This window comes from Schistocerca serialis, chromosome 2 (assembly GCF_023864345.2).
Source record: "Schistocerca serialis cubense isolate TAMUIC-IGC-003099 chromosome 2, iqSchSeri2.2, whole genome shotgun sequence".
Classification (NCBI taxonomy): Eukaryota; Metazoa; Arthropoda; class Insecta; order Orthoptera; family Acrididae; genus Schistocerca; species Schistocerca serialis.
The window spans coordinates 351,198,892-351,215,150 of record NC_064639.1 but is presented as its reverse complement, the minus strand read 5'-3'; the positions used below and the strand labels follow the sequence as shown (position 1 = coordinate 351,215,150).

Sequence of the window (16,259 nt, the reverse complement as noted above, 5' to 3'; positions counted from 1 at the left end):
ATATCCAGCATATATGTAGCTACCAGGTCTAAGATATTTCCATTGCTTGTGGGCTGCTGAACTAACTGCTCAAGAGAGTTTTCAGAAAATGTGTTCAAAGTACTTGGCACGACTACCTTTTGGTACTACCTCGAGTGAATCCTTAGACATCCTAGTCTGTAAAGTCGCCTCAAAAGAGTATTGCACTAGTGACTGTAGACTTTCTTTGAATGACTCTATAACTGCCACAGCAAAATTGGGTTCCCAGTAAATCCATGCAACATCCAACAGTCAGTATGATTTCACCTATACCTGTTACACACAACCAGGTAACTTCAGTGTCACACTCAGCGTCAACGTTAGTGGAGACGTCATTTTTGTCAACTGCAGTGAACACTCTCTCTCGTATGACCTCTAATGTGTCTTCCATTCCACGACTCGTTAAGTATCTCAGAGCTCCCCACTTTGGCTTTCCACCTGATGTCAGTCCCAAGAATAAATTGATTGTGAGAACTTGCCTGAAGGCCAGTAAATTCAGAAACTTTTTATGAATACCTTGAAAATTTCTGATAAAATTTTTACAGTGAAAGTGTCTTCACTCTCAACTCGGTCTGACTTCCCTTGCTGCTTATTGGCTGGAGAGTGTTCATCTGAGCACCTCAAACTACCACCTAGTCTAAAAAACCCTGATGTACACTCCACAAGTACTCTGCTACCCGAGTAGCTGCTTCCTTTATGTACTGCGCCCCTGACATATCAAGCAGAGTCCTACAAATCCCCAACCAATAACGTAGGTCTAAAAATCTACAGCCAAGACCATCATAGACTTAACGAATCCTATGGTTGAGACCTTGCACTCAGCTTATAACCAAACGACCCTGATCAACTCTGGGAACAATGTTACAAATTGTGAGCTCTGCTTGGATGCCAGATGTGAGGTCAGCAGCCTTCATTGCTTCCACCAGCCACCTGTATGAACTGAGAATGGCCTCAGAAACTATGCGACAGGCGTTTTTGGTGCCAACTTGATCCATAACTTGGAGGCAGCTGCACCCTGCTCTCTAGATAGCTGCAGACAAGGTCACCTCCATGTCTCGGATGAGGCCCCCCGGCAGACAAACTGAGTGCACATTGGCTTTCTTTCCAGCCCTGAACACTATCTGCTTAAAGTGCTCCATAACACACCTAACATTGCAGCTCCCAGTAACTAGAAAACCCTCCTCCCATGTGCTTGCTCGGACCCTGCTGAAGGAGCAGCCACCTGTCCAATCACTGGATGACTGGACAACACTAGTCATTCAGTCTCCATATTGAGCATTGCCCTTGAGTGACGCGAACACTTTACCCCCCCCCCCCCCCCCCCTCCCGCCACTCACTTTGCTGTGATAGTGGATCCACTGCATCGAGTACATTAGGAGGTGTCTCAGCAGAAGAGCACATGGGCAAAACAAGAGAGACCTGATGTGTTCAATGGACATGTCACGTTCATCGGCACAGTGCTACACTCTGACGCAATAATCTGAAGGTAACTGACTGTAACCAAAAATGCATTCAGTTGTTCACAAACTGCAGCCAATTCCTTCTGTGTCAGCACACGGAATGTACACATCCTACCCATCCTAGCAAGACTAACTGAAGAAGTAAACTATAAAAACAGACCGAATCCTAGATACACAACTGGCTATCCTCTGATGTGTCGCCAATGGCCACTGATGCCTCAGTGAGCTATGTTGCTGGCTGTCCTGAAGAAATGAAAACTGTGCTACATACTACCTGAATTTACACTTACTAAATGTGAGCTTACATCTCTTAAACAGAAAAACATGGACAAAATTTAAGAAATATTCAACAAGGAAAACACGAGAAAAGATAAACACTTAACTTATCGTTATGTAGATGTGTATCAGCTGAGAGTTGGGGTCTGACTGGCTAGCTTACTAAACAAATGGACCCTTGTCTTCAAAACAAAATAAATGAGCAACAGCTTCATGGTGAGGCGTTTATCTTTTATCTGGCATTACAAGAGCAGCCCTTTTGAAAGCCATGTTGCCCCTCCATTAAGAGGGTGTTGGCAATATTTTTCATTCTGTTGTTAATAATTCTTATGTAGAGTTTGTAAGAAGCATTTAGTAAGCATATTCCGCTACATTTCTCACAGATATTTATTCTTCTCCACCTTTCATGCTTCAGTTACTACCCTCATCTTCCAACAGTCATTTAAGACATGTAAGAGCTTCAGGTAAGTTATCTTCCATATTTAAGGAGTTATACATTGATTCCATCAGGCCCCATAGCTTTACTGTTTTTCATCTGTTTCAGGGCTTCCTGTATGTTATTTTATGTGATGTCATCTCCTTGATGCACAAGTTGGTCCCCTCCATCCTCTGAAGTTGTTTTTCTTCCTATTTTTCATCTTCAAACAATGGAAACTGCAGGCAGGAGTATCAACAATGTAGGGAAAGATAGATTGCTACTTACCATGAAGAAGACACGTAAAGTTGCAGACAGTCACATGTAGCTGTTGTCACTAGAGAGAGAGAGAGAGAGAGACACACACACACACACACACACACACACACACACACACACACACACACTCTCACACACACACCTCATGCATACATGACCACCAACTCCAGTATCTCAGGCCCGAGTTGCTGGATTTGGTGGTTGTATGTGGCTGAAAGCTGCATATGAGTGTCTTTTAATCGTGCCTGTCTGCAACTTGACGTGTCTTCTTTTTCATCTTCTTCGGTATATAGTTGTTGATGGTATTTTATGCATGTCTCTTTATCTATGACATTCATTTTTGCTGCTGAGTTGTTTTATGAGTTTGTAGGTCATCTTCTGCCCACCATGCCCATCATTCATTATGACGAAATAAATCTGTTCCACAACACTTGAAGAGCTTCCTTATTGTTTTGGTGAAGATGTGCTTTCCTGCAGATATAACCAGAGTTTCTTCTGAATTATCATATAGGTTTGAGGTATGCTTTTTGTTCTGTTTTAACTGCATTCTCTACTTTGATTCCATACTCTGAGACTGTTCTTCCTGAATTTATTCTTTTTCCTTACAGCTTCCATTGTTGCTCTGTTAATGCATGACTTGGTGTTTTCTCATTCTTTTTTTACATTGCTCTATGTGATTTTGTTCTGCAGACATTGTAAGAGGTGTCGCTGAGACAAGTGTTTTATACTGTTTTCTTGTAATAGATGAATTTTTAAATACTTCATCTTGGGTGTTGTGTAATTTATTTCTTCTGTCTGATCAACAGGTTTATCTTGGCTATAACAGGATAGAGATCTAAATTCACGTTAAGTCCTCTGTGGACTCTTACATTTTGGACAAGTGATCCAAGTTATCTATGTACTATAAAATAATAAAGAAGTTGTGGCTCAGATGCAGAGTGTCCGACTACAAAGATAAAGGCCTTGGGTTTGATCTCCAGTCAATCCTAGTATTTTTATCTGTCACTTATCACATCTTTCACTTCTGGCAATTTTTGTTGATATGAAAAATGCTGCGTTGTATTGTGGTTCAGAATCTACATTAAATAGTAGGTCCCCCTATTACTGGCTGGGTAAGTCAGTTATCAAATGTTGGAGGAAGGTAACAGTGTTGCACTTCCAACAGGACCATACGTAGTAAAGCACTGTGGTATTCAAACCAATCTTCGGATTGATTTACTGCTTTACTTTTAAGAGACTGATGGCTCCTTCTTGCATTCCATTTATCGTTGTAAATGTCTTTTTCCTAAAGAATTTGCTGGTAATTTTCACATCATTGAATGTGATGAAATGATTTAGTTCTTGCCTATTATTATTACTGTGTACCCTCCATACGTTCCTGCAACTCCAGTTACTGGTATGTTTTCTACATGTCCATTCAGGTCTGCACTTATTATCAAGTGGCCGTATTTACTTTTGTGTGCCTGTTTTTTCTTAAATCTTTCTAAAATGACTACATCTCTTCTTTTTTTCCTCCTTTTTCAGGAGCATATATGCTTATTATTGTCAAGTAACCCATACCTATTTTTATCCATACTGGTACTGTACTTTCATTCACATAATTATAACTCTGAATTTTGTTTACTGTAAACCAGTATTGCAACCCCACATTATGCTCTTGTTGGGTTTAAACTGCTGTAGACCATTGTATAACCATTTGGTTCTTTGTACTTTTTAGGTTCATTTTTGTTTCAGTTATGGCAGGCTTATTTACATTTTTTTATTTTAATTCTCTGTTCACTCATTGTTTGTTTTGTCCTAACCCTTGCACCTATCTGGCTTACTTCCCTGATCACTTTAAGTTAGCTTTTTTTCCTCTTCTACAAGGGGTAACAACCACTTGATTGAATAGACAGGTGGTGGGGCTGCCATATCTATGCCAGCAGACCTTCCTAATTTTCTGCCAGGATGTCTTCTGCTAAAGCCAAAAAGCACTTATTTTAAAGAGCCAGGAACTCACTTTTCCCACCCTCCCACTGGCTACACTCCATAGGTGGGCATTGTGCAGGGACCACACAGCTTTCACCTTCGTAGACATGGGAGTGGAATTTGCTAGTAGAGCTGTTAAGAAATTACAGAGGCATTTTCAAGGTTTTAATATTCTGACACCTCCAGCAGGAGTTAGAACCCTTGAGACTATACCAGCCTTTGGATATCATGTTATAGAAGTGTCAGTTAAATTACTTTGTGTACTCAGATTGCAATGCTACTCTTCCACACTGTTCACTATCCTTTAAGTTTATGGTTATTTGGTTGTAGTTATCAAATGTGGTTTATGTATTAACCCTTCAGTCTGTTTCCATGTGTCCACCTAATATGTTTTGGGAGTTTGAGGCTGGCTGGTGCAGTAATTTTGTTTAAATTGCTCTCAACACAGAATTATTTCATAAAATTAATGAAATTTTGAGGATTTGTTAACAATGGACCTTCATTACATTAAAAAATACTTGAAGCAATCTTTGCTGTAAAGTTCCACACCACAGTCTCTTCCCATGATTTTCCTGCAGTTCTGTATCAAGAGACAGCCTGAAATTTATGTGTACATCTTCCTTTAATGACTATAAAGAATGGATGCTTTGTTCACTGAAATATTCAAAGGCTTTACAGATGTTTGCACGTATTATTTTAATCATTTTCTTATTTCCACAAGAACGTTTTGTAGTTCCTAATTCCTCCCAGCTCACTCACTTCTAGACGAAGATGTTGTTAACAGTACATCTTCGCAGTTACCCTATGCTTCACTCAGGAATTAGTGTTGTCCATCATCAACAGATAGTACAGCAGTTCTGTTTTACCTCTGGTACTTCAACTGGCAAGTATGTGGTCATATTACCATCACGAGCACATACTTTGGTTGAGGGATTCAAATTTAAAAAGAGTCCTGACTTATTTTACTAGGTATTTTGATCTCTTATTCAATATATAAATTCATTTCCCTTTCCGTTTTGTCAGTCTTTGACCTTTTCCCTTGTTCCATTTTTTACATTTTTCTCTATCAGGCCTTTTACCTTATATCTTTATTAGCCAACCTATGTGACCTTCATCTCCAGAAAGTGCCATGTGTGACACCACTACAGTGACTTGCAAACCACAAATCAGGAGAAGGCAAATTTGTGCCATTATAAGTTCTCTACTTTTGTGCTTCTAATCCTTAACTCTAATGTAAGACTAAGTAATGTAACATGGATATATTTTGCACAGTTACATGTATTATTTAAGTACTTTAGCTTATAAGTATGTTGTATAAAAGTTTCAACATGAATAATATATCTTTCAGAGATAATTTAAATGTTGTGATTTCAGGCACTCTTACTTCTGATACAGCTTACAAAAGGAAATGCCAACATCCAAAAAATAGTAGCCTTCGAGAATGCCTTCGACAGATTGTTTGATGTTATATCAAAAGAAGGGTACTCTGATGGTGGTATTGTTGTTGAAGATTGTCTACTATTGATGTTAAATCTTCTGAGAAACAACACATCAAATCAGAATTTTTTTAAAGAAGGTCTGTAATTTTCAATGTTGTTTTTATTTCTGTATCTCAGGTATTACTCTGCCCTTTCCCATATTTGCTTTGGGAGTAATCCTAATTTGCATTGGGAATAATCATAATTTGTTGTTATGAAAATATCTGCATGTTTGCTAACTGAAATCCAATATAATGAGAATATCGAATTTCTTATCTCTCTTTATACAGATTTTGTGTAACTTACCGAGTTGTTGTGCTGTCATATACTTCTTTCACATGGCCATGGATAGATGGTACAAATACCTATATTGCTAGAGGTGAGCAGTAATGTTTAGGAACTGGACAAATCATTTTGAAGATGGGAGAATATCAAGTAAGCTTCATGTCATGTGTGCAGTGGGTACAGAATGGAAAGAATAGATGAAATTACTAATTAAACATAATTAAAGCACATGTAAAAACCAAACAAGTGTTGCTAGAAACAAAGTTTCTGAGGAACTTAATAGCAGGATATATTACAGTGAATGAATTGATCGTAAGATTAAATTTTCAATTGTTTCTGTTTTGAGGGTCTATATGAAGTGACCATTTTCTTTGCAATGTGAAGGAACATGATTTCATTGCAGCCAACCTAAAAGTCATACAATATATGGAGTAGCAACATTTGAATTCTTTGCCATTAAATATAGCAACTGGAGTCTGCTCATAATGTTATGGTCATTGTTCCCTAAGATGCTAAGAGGTAAAACTAATCTATTTTGAATGACCTTCCTCCCATCGAACTATAAATGCAGTGCTTAACAAGTTCTGTTACGATTTACATGGAAGAAATAATACAGCGCTAATTTGTTCTTGTATTTTACCAGAGAGATAATTGAGATCATTGCAATTTCAAGGAGGAATAGACATTAGGCCTTTAGGAAGTCAGTGGTGGATGTACAGAAGTAAGTGTTTTGTCTCTACAAGAAGCTACAAAGAACACTGATTGTAGAGAATTCTAAGTTTCCAGAATGTTGGCCAAGAAAATTTGCAACCACTTGGAGGCTGTCCGATATTTTTTTAGTCCAGAGCGACACACCCGTTTTTCTCAATTCATTAATTGAAATTGTGAAAAAACTGAAATAATGTGCCCATTAAATGTGAGCCCTACATGCTATTAGGCCAAGGGGTTATCTACATAAAGCTGGGGCAGCTCAGTTTACTTTAATTTCTTCTAACTAGGGATTTTGTAAGGACAGCTTTAGTATGCATCTCACATCCAAGAAAAACCTATAAAATCATGTCTGAGTCTCTACCCGCAATGCTACTTAGCTATTCCAAGCGTAGCCTAAACAGTCGAACAATGGAAAGTCCAGGTAGGAATATCAACAATGTACGAAAAGACAGATTGTTACTCACCAAAAAGAAGACATATGAAGATGGTATCTTTTCTTTCCAACATTTCCAAAAGACGGGGGCAGTTGAAAAAGTGTGCCCCAACCTGGACTCGAACCCAGGATCTCCTGCTTACATGGCAGATGCTCAATCCATCTGAGCCGCCGAGGACACAGAGGATAGTGCGACTGCAGGGACTTACCTCTGGCACACTCCCCATGTGACTCACATTCCCAACTTACTGTCCACACACTACATTTGTAGTGCCCCTGCCCACTATACTCATTACTCGTGGCTGTCAATCTACAAATTCGCATAAGAGTTTGGGCAATGTGAGTGCATCTGCACTGAAGAAGATCATTGGCCGGTTTGCCTTATCTATATGAAGATGGTAACTGTACTTTTGGACATGCCCATCTGCAGTATCTCCCACGACATTATCTTTCAAAATGATAATACCAAATCACTTGTTGCCCGTGCTGTCCTGATGTTACTGACAAAGAGCACTAGACTGTTCTACAGATCTCTCATCCATTGAAAGTATCTGGTCATCAGTTACCGGGAGACTGGCACACCACCACTCAACTCCCCAGTCACTGCACAGATACTAGAACGCACTGTAGGGGTGACACTCAGGCAGGCTGTGAGCTCTGACGTTACCATGGATGGTCCCATTATGCTCCACTGCGCCGAAGCTTTTAGCTACGTAGCACGTACACATTTAACTCGTATGCAGTTGTGGATGTTGTCATTGGTAAGATTTATATTAGTTAAGCTGTTATTTTATATTGTCGGCACAATACTAGCGTGAAGCTTCCAAACATCTTTTTCAAATTTTGTTGATAACTTCAAACTTTCAAAACACTAAGGCTTAAAACAATGAAACCTGCTGGAACACTAAATTTCCTGAGTCATGTTTTTAATAGTGATTTTACTAGTAGGAAGATACTGAAATACATTTCTGACCCTTTATAAGATAGGGAACATAAAGTGGCAGCCTTTGCAATTTCTTCAGATGATGAGTTAGTACACTATCCTTCCATAACCACTTTTGACAGTCATAAAAAGAGCCCTGAATCACTTTTTAAACATGAATTGACTTCATGTAACTCAGCCGTACCTTGTGGAGACGATCCTGTAAATCTTTATTCTTTTGCCTAAGGTCTTTTATTTCTGTTTCTATAATTTTTAATTGTTGACACAAGCACACATCGTCGCATTTGCAGCAGTGTTTGTTTTAATGGTTAATGTTTTGCCTGGTAGTAATTTCTTTGGTTCTTGGTAATGTATTTATCTGTACAAATTCTTCTACTTCTTTAGGGTAGCTTCTTTTTTTTCCCACAAATATTTATCAAATTATTAGGCTCATTACTATGCCATAAATAAACACCAGAGGATGGTAGATTTAGAGTTGAAACAGCATCAACCTTAAACTTGATTGTCAAAGGAATGTTCAACAGTTCACTTTCCAAATCCCTTTCAGAAAAATATATTGTGCAGGTACAAGCATTTTCAATTAAAAATGACTGTATGTTTACAAACATTCATCCATTATCGTTATCGTTTCGTCTCTTTGTTTTTAGGAAATATATGAAACTTAATTTCTAACTTATTTTGTTGTCTGCTGTGGTTGCTACAATTGTCGATCACATGGCAAACCATTATTTATCACTTAAAAACATACTCTAAAAAATCCCTCAATAGACTGACAATTATGGCCTAACTCTGAACTCAATCTCCACTCACTGAGAAAAATTCACACTGCTGTAAACAGCCTTGTTTTCACTCGTAAACACAATTAAAACACAATATGTTGTGGGAGCTGCGAGCTACTGAGTGTTGGTTGCGTTCAGTCTGACATCAGGGCTTGCTACTGTACAGACACCTCATGATCTGCAATGTGTATTCTACGCTATCCTTGGGCCACCATGATTGGTGAAGAGTATAGCAGCCATAGAATTGAAGTAGAGTGGAATGGTGTTCCTGTACCTAAGCTCAGTTCGATCTGCCCACTTGGGTTAGAGGTATTGCTGCTGCCAGAGGTAGGAGCTCTGTGACGAAATTTCACTTCCTGTGTGCTCCCAAAAACCACCAACAAATTTAAGCTTGTATTATTCCTACCTCCCCCCCCCCATGAACCATGGACCTTGCCGTTGGTGGGGAGGCTTGCGTGCCTCAGCGATACAGGTAGCCGTACCGTAGGTGCAACGACAACGGAGGGGTATCTGTTGAGAGGCCAGACAAACGTGTGGTTCCTGAAGAGGGGCAGCAGCCTTTTCAGTAGTTGCAAGCGCAACAGTCTGGATGATTGACTGATCTGGCCTTGTAACACTAACCAAAACGGCCTTGCTGTGCTGGTATTGCGAACGGCTGAAAGCAAGGGGAAACTAAGGCCGTAATTTTTCCCGAGGGCATGCAGCTTTACTGTATGGTTAAATGATGATGGCGTCCTCTTGGGTAAAATAGTCCTCCATTCGGATCTCCGGGTGGGAACTACTCAAGGGGATATCGTTATCAGGATAAAGAAAACTGGCGTTATACGGATCGGAGCGTGGAATGTCAGATCACTTAATCGGGCAGGTAGGTTAGAAACTTTAAAAAGGGAAATGGATAGGTTAAAGTTAGATATAGTGGGAAGTAGTGAAGTTCGGTGGCAGGAGGAACAAGACTTCTGGTCAGGTGACTACAGGGTTTAAACACAAAATCAAATAGGGGTAATGCAGGAGTAGGTTTAATAATGAATAGGAAAATGGGAATGCGGGTAAGCTACTACAAACAGCATAGTGAACGCATTATTGTGGCAAAGGTAGATACGAAGCCCACTCCTACTACAGTAGTACAAGTTTATACGCCAACTAGCTCTTCAGATGACGAAGAAATTGAAGAAATGTATGATGAAATAAAAGAAATTATTCAGATAGTGAAGGGTGACGAAAATTTAATAGTCATGGGTGACTGGAATTCGGTAGTAGGAAAAGGGAGAAAAGGAAATGTAGTAGGTGAATATGGATTGGGGCTAAGAAATGAAAGAGGAAGCCACCTTGTAGAATTTTGCACAGAGCATAAGTTAATCATAGCTAACACTTGGTTCAAGAATCACAAAAGAAGGTTGTATAGATGGAAGAATCCTGGAGATACTAAAAGGTATCAGATAGATTATATAATGGTAAGACGGAGATTTAGGAACCAGGTTTTAAATTGTAAGACATTTCCAGGAGCAGATGTGGACTCTGACCACAATCTATTGGTTATGATCTGTAGATTAAAACTGAAGAAACTGCAAAAAGGTGGGAATTTAAGGAGATGGGATCTTGATAAACTGACTAAACCAGAGGTTGTAGAGAATTTCAGAGTGAGCATTAGGGAATGGTTTACAAGAACAGGGTAAAGAAACACAGTAGAAAAAGAATGGGTAGCTTTGAGAGATGAAATAGTGAAGGCAGCAGAGGATCAAGTAGGTAGAAAGATGAGGACAAGTAGAAATCCTTGGGTAACAGAAGAGATATTGAACTTAGTTGATGAAAGGAGAAAATATAAAAATGCAGTAAATGAAGCAGGTGAAAAGGAATACAACCACCTCAAAAATGAGATCAACAGAAAGTGCAAAATAGCTAAGCATGGATGGCTAGAGGACAAATGTAAGGGTGTAGAGGCATATATCACTATGGATAAGATAGATACTGCCTACAGCAAAATTAAAGAGACCCTTGGAGCAAAGAAAACCACCTGTAAGAATACCAAGAGCTCAGATGGAAAAGCAGCCCTAAGCAAAGAAGGGAAAGCAGAAAAGTGGAAGGAGTATATAGAGGGTCTATACAAGGGCAATGTACTTGAGGGCAATATTATGGAAATGAAAGAGAACATAGATGAAGATGAAATGGGAGATATAACACTGCAAGAAGAATTTGACAGAGCACTGAAAGACCTAAGTCGAAACAAGGCCATGGGAGTAGAAACATTCCATTAGAACTACTGATAGCCTTGGGAGAGCCAGCCATGACAAAACTCTTCCATCTGGTGAGCAAGATGTATGAGGCAGGCGAATTACCTTCAGACTTCAAGAAGAATATAATAATTCCAATCTCAAAGAAAGCAGGTGTTGACAGATGTGAAAATTACCAAACTATCAGTTTAATAAGCCACAGCTGCAAAATACTAACGCGAATTCTTTACAGACGAATGGAAAAACTAGTAGAAGCCAACCTGGGGGAAGATCAGTTTGGATTCCGTAGAAATGTTGGAACACGTGAGGCAATACTGACCCTACGACTTATCTTAGAAGCTAGATTAAGGAAGGGCAAACCTACGTTTCTAGCATTTGTAGACTTAGAGAAAGCTTTTGACAATGTTGACTGGAATACTCTCTTTCGAATTCTGAAGGTGGCAGGGGTAAAATACAGGGAGCGAAAGGATATTTACAATTAGTACAGAAACCAGATGGCAGTTATGAGTCGAGGGGTATGAAAGGGAAGTAGTGGTTGGGAAGGGAGTGAGACAGGGTTGTAGTCTCAATCTGTATATTGAGCAAGCAGTGAAGGTAACAAAAGAAAAATTTGGAGTAGGTATTAAAATCCATTTCTCTTCTTCGAAAACACTTTCCTTGCCATTGCCAGTCTACATTTTATATCCTCCCTACTTCGACCATCATCAGTTATTTTGCTTCCCAAATAGCTAAACTCCTTTACTACTTTAAGTGTCTCATTTCCTAATCTAATTCCCTCAGCATCACCCGACTTAGTTCGACTACATTCCATTATACTCGTTTTGCTTTTGTTGATGTTCATCTTATATCCTTCTTTCAAGACACTATCCATTCCGTTCAACTGCTCTTCCAAGTCCTTTGCTGTCTCTGACAGAATTACAATGTCATCGGCGAAGCTCAAAGTTTTTATTTCTTCTCCATAGATTTTAATGCCTACTCTAAATTTTTATTTTTGTTTCCTTTACTGCCTGCTCATTATACGGAATGAATAACATCTGAGAGAGGCTACAACCCTGTCACACTCCTTTTGCAACCACTGCTTCCATTTCATGCCCCTCAATTCTCATAACTGCCATGTGTTTTCTGTATAAATTGTAAATAGCCTTTTGCTCCCTGTATTTGACCCCTGCCACCTGCAGAATTTGAAAGAGAGTATTCCAGTCAACATTGTCAAAAGCTTTCTCTAAGTCTACAAATGCTAGAAACGTAGGTTTGCCTTTCCTTAATCTATCTTCTAAGATAAGTCATAGGATCAGTATTGCCTCACGTGTTCCAACATTTCTACGGAATCCAAACTGATCTTTCCCGAGGTCGGCTTCTACCAGTTTTTCCATTTGTCTGTAAAGAATTTGTGTTAGTATTTTGCAATCATGACTTATTAAACTGATAGTTCTGTAATTTTCACACCTGTCAACACTTGTTTTCTTTGGGATTGGAAGTATTATATTCTTCTTGAAGTCTGAGGGTATTTCACCTGTCTCATGCATTTTGCTCACCAGATGGTAGAGTTTTGTCAGTACTGGCTCTCCCAAGGCTATCAGTAGTTCTAATGGAATGCTGTCTACTCCCGGGGTCTTGTTTCGACTTACATCTTTCGGTGCTCTGTCAGACTCTACACACAGTATCACATCTCCCATATCATCTTCATCTACATCCTCTTCCATTTCCAGAATATTGTCCTCAAGTACATCACTCTTGTATAGACCTTCTATATATTCTTTCCACCTTTCTGCTTTCCCTTCCTTGCTTAGAACTGGGTTTCCATCCAACCTCTTGATATTCATACAAGTGGATGTCTTTTCTCTAAAGGTCTCTTTAATTTTCCTGTCGGCAGTATCTATCTTACCACTAGTGATATGTCTCTACATCCTTACATTTGTCCTCTAGCCGTCCCTGCTTAGCCGTTTTGCATTTCCTGTTGATCTCATTTTTGAGATGTTTGTATTCCTTTTTGCCTGTTTCATTTACTGCATTTTTATATTTTCTCCTGTCATCAATTAAATTCAGTATCTCTTCTGTTACCCAAGGATTTCTACTATCCCTTGTCTTTTTACCTACTTGATCCTCTGCTGCCTTCACTATTTCATCTCTCAAAGCTACCCATTCTTCTTCCACTGTATTTCCCTAATGCTGTCTCTGAAACTCTGTACAACCTCGGATTCTTTCAGTTTATCCAGGTCCCATCTCCTTAAATTCCCACCTTTTTGTAGTTTCTTTAGTTTTAATCTACAGATCATAACCAATAGATTGTGATGAGAATCCATCTGTGCCTCTGGAAATGCCTTACAATTTAAAACCTGGTTCCTAAATCTCTGTCTTACCATTATATAATCTATCTGTGAAACCTTCCAGTGTCTCCAGGCCTTTTCCATATATACAACCTGCTTTCATGATGCTTGGACCAAGTGTTAGCTATAATTAAGTTATACTCTGTACAAAATGTAATATTTATATAGTACATGAAGTGACAGTAATCTAATACGTGCTATATTGGATGTTCCATATAATTGTCAACAACATGGCAGGATGGATTATTGTGGCCAGACCTCATACCACCCAGTATTTCGGACAGCCCATAATAGTTCTTTACTACAAAATAGTGCCCATCTCAAGATATTTAAGAAATATTTTTATGTTGTAGATCAAGAAAGACCTCAATAGTTTACATAGTAAACAGATAACTTATAATTAGAAAGAGATTTTAAACTGTGGCCTCGTACCATACCTTATTGCACTTTGTAACAACTACTATACAACATGACAAGGAACAGTATTTTTGAAATTTGCATTGGTTGTAGTAAAATCTTATTTTGATGACAATAGATACAGTTTTATTTATGTTATTTCACACTGAAGACAGTTTCATTGCCTTAAAATGCTTTTGTTTCAATCTTATTTTATTGCTTTTTTATATATATAAAACTATGATAAATTTGTCAATTGGCAGGAAGCTACATACAAAGACTTGCACCCATGTTTTATTTACCTGCTGAAGGGGATGATACAGTATGGAGTCCTCAAAAAGTCAGCAACGTGCACTGTATGTTGCAGGTGAGAGTCCATTGAAATAGTAGTTAGATGTCAGAAGTAATTGTCACAATATGTTTTTGATATCATTCTGTTCAATTGTAGGTTTTACGGACATTGGTAACGCCTGGTAATCCAGCTCAGGTAACCACTTCATCTCAGAAGACTATGAAGTCCTGTGGGCTGTTAGAAAACTTGTGCAATATTCTGATGGCAAGTGGTGTTCCAGCAGATATTCTTACTGAAACAATCAACACAGTTGGGGAAGTCATCAGGGGTAATATGAGCAACCAGGAATATTTTGCCAATGTTCTGGCACCTTCAGCTCCTCCAAGGTGGGTGTAATTTAAGATTTATGCAAACAGTTGTTTGTTGTTTCAGTAACAGGTAAAATTAGAATTTAAACAAAAAAAAAAGAAGTCTCTAAAAAAGTGTTCACTAAAAAAACTCAACCAGCTGCTTTATAGCTTCTTAAGTGAACAAAAAGTATATGTTTTGAAACTAAGCTTGCAGAGTTTCAACTCTGAAAACATTAAATATTCTTCTTATAGTTGTGGATTCTTACCATTGGGTGAAATTAAATTGTTCACCAGGCTGGAAACCATGGTTTCTCTGTTTCTTGTTTGTTAAATATGCCTATGTATGACAAATGTCTTGTTTCAAAGGCTGTGTTCTTTACAAGCATATGTACTGACAAGACAGTGATATTCCACCCTCACTCTTCATAATATTTGAACTCCTTGTCGTATAGGGCTCGAGTGACCTCTCTCTTTAGCCCTTTGCAATCTCTCGCAAAGAAGTAGTGAAATATTGCCCTAAAACTTGGAGTACTGATTTCTGTTTTTAAGTGCTTTTGATGGCAGTACTAAAATACATATTCATCTTCATAATTATACAAAGTTTTAATTATGTAGTACTGATATAATTGTAATATCTTCATAGAAAACTATGTGGAGTTGTGTACGGGAAGTTCCAATATTTATCTCCTTCGTTATTCATTATTGTATAGTTGAACATTTATTTCAAGAAAGAAAATATGATCCAAACAGGCTGTGATATATTTATTGTCCATGTGATTAGCTAATTTCAACTGTAAGTAATTTTCAAGCACTTATCACAACTTCAGGCTTCACATTACATTTGATTAAATAGTAAGAACATATCTACAACTACATCTATGCTCAGCAAACCATCGTAAGGTGCATGGCAGAGGGTACGTCTCGTTGTACCAGTTATTAGGTTTTCTTCCTGTTTCATTCATGTAAGGAGTGCAGGAAGAATGATTGTTTGAATGTGTCTGTGCATGCAGTAATTATACTAATTTTATTCTAACGATCCTTATGTGAGTGACACGTAGGGAATCGTAAATTATTCCTAGAGTCACCAATTAAAGCCAGTTCTTGAAACTTTGTTAACAGGCTTTCTTGGGATAGCTTACACCTATCTTCAAGAGTCTTTCAGTTCAGTTCATTCAATATCTCTGTGACACTGTCCACAGGTTGAAGAAACCTGTGCTGCCATTATCTGTATACATTCAATATCCCCTGTTAGTCGTATTCGGTACGGGTCCCACACACTTGAGCAATATTCTGGGGTGGTTCGCATGAGTGACTGTAAGCAATCTCCTTCGTAGATTGATTGTACTTTCCAAGTGTTCTACAAATAAACTGAAGTCGATCACCCACTTTACCGACGACTGAACCTGTGTGTTCATTCCATTTCATATCCCTACAAAGTGTTACACACAGATATTTGTATGAGTTGGCGTTTCCAACAGTGACTCATTGGTATTGTAGTCTACATTTTTTCGTTTTTTGAAGTGCAAAAATTTTAAATTTCTGAACTTAGCAAGTTGCCAGTCTCTGCACCTTGTTGAAATCTTATCAAGGTCTGACTGAATATTTAGGCAGCTTCTCTCAG

The 16,259-nt window shown here is 38.5% G+C and overlaps 1 protein-coding gene across 2 annotated transcripts in view; it reads left to right on the top strand.

Annotated features, from left to right (window-relative positions):
- The window catches only part of LOC126457161 (general vesicular transport factor p115), a 202,666-nt gene that overhangs the window by 79,043 nt on the left and 107,364 nt on the right, over positions 1 to 16,259 (top strand). For both annotated transcript variants that reach the window (XM_050093244.1, XM_050093243.1), the window contains exons 5-7: positions 5,791 to 5,992; positions 14,260 to 14,363; positions 14,445 to 14,674. In XM_050093244.1, coding sequence (XP_049949201.1) covers positions 5,791 to 5,992; positions 14,260 to 14,363; positions 14,445 to 14,674 — 536 coding nt within the window. The remainder of the gene's footprint in view (positions 1 to 5,790; positions 5,993 to 14,259; positions 14,364 to 14,444; positions 14,675 to 16,259) is intronic.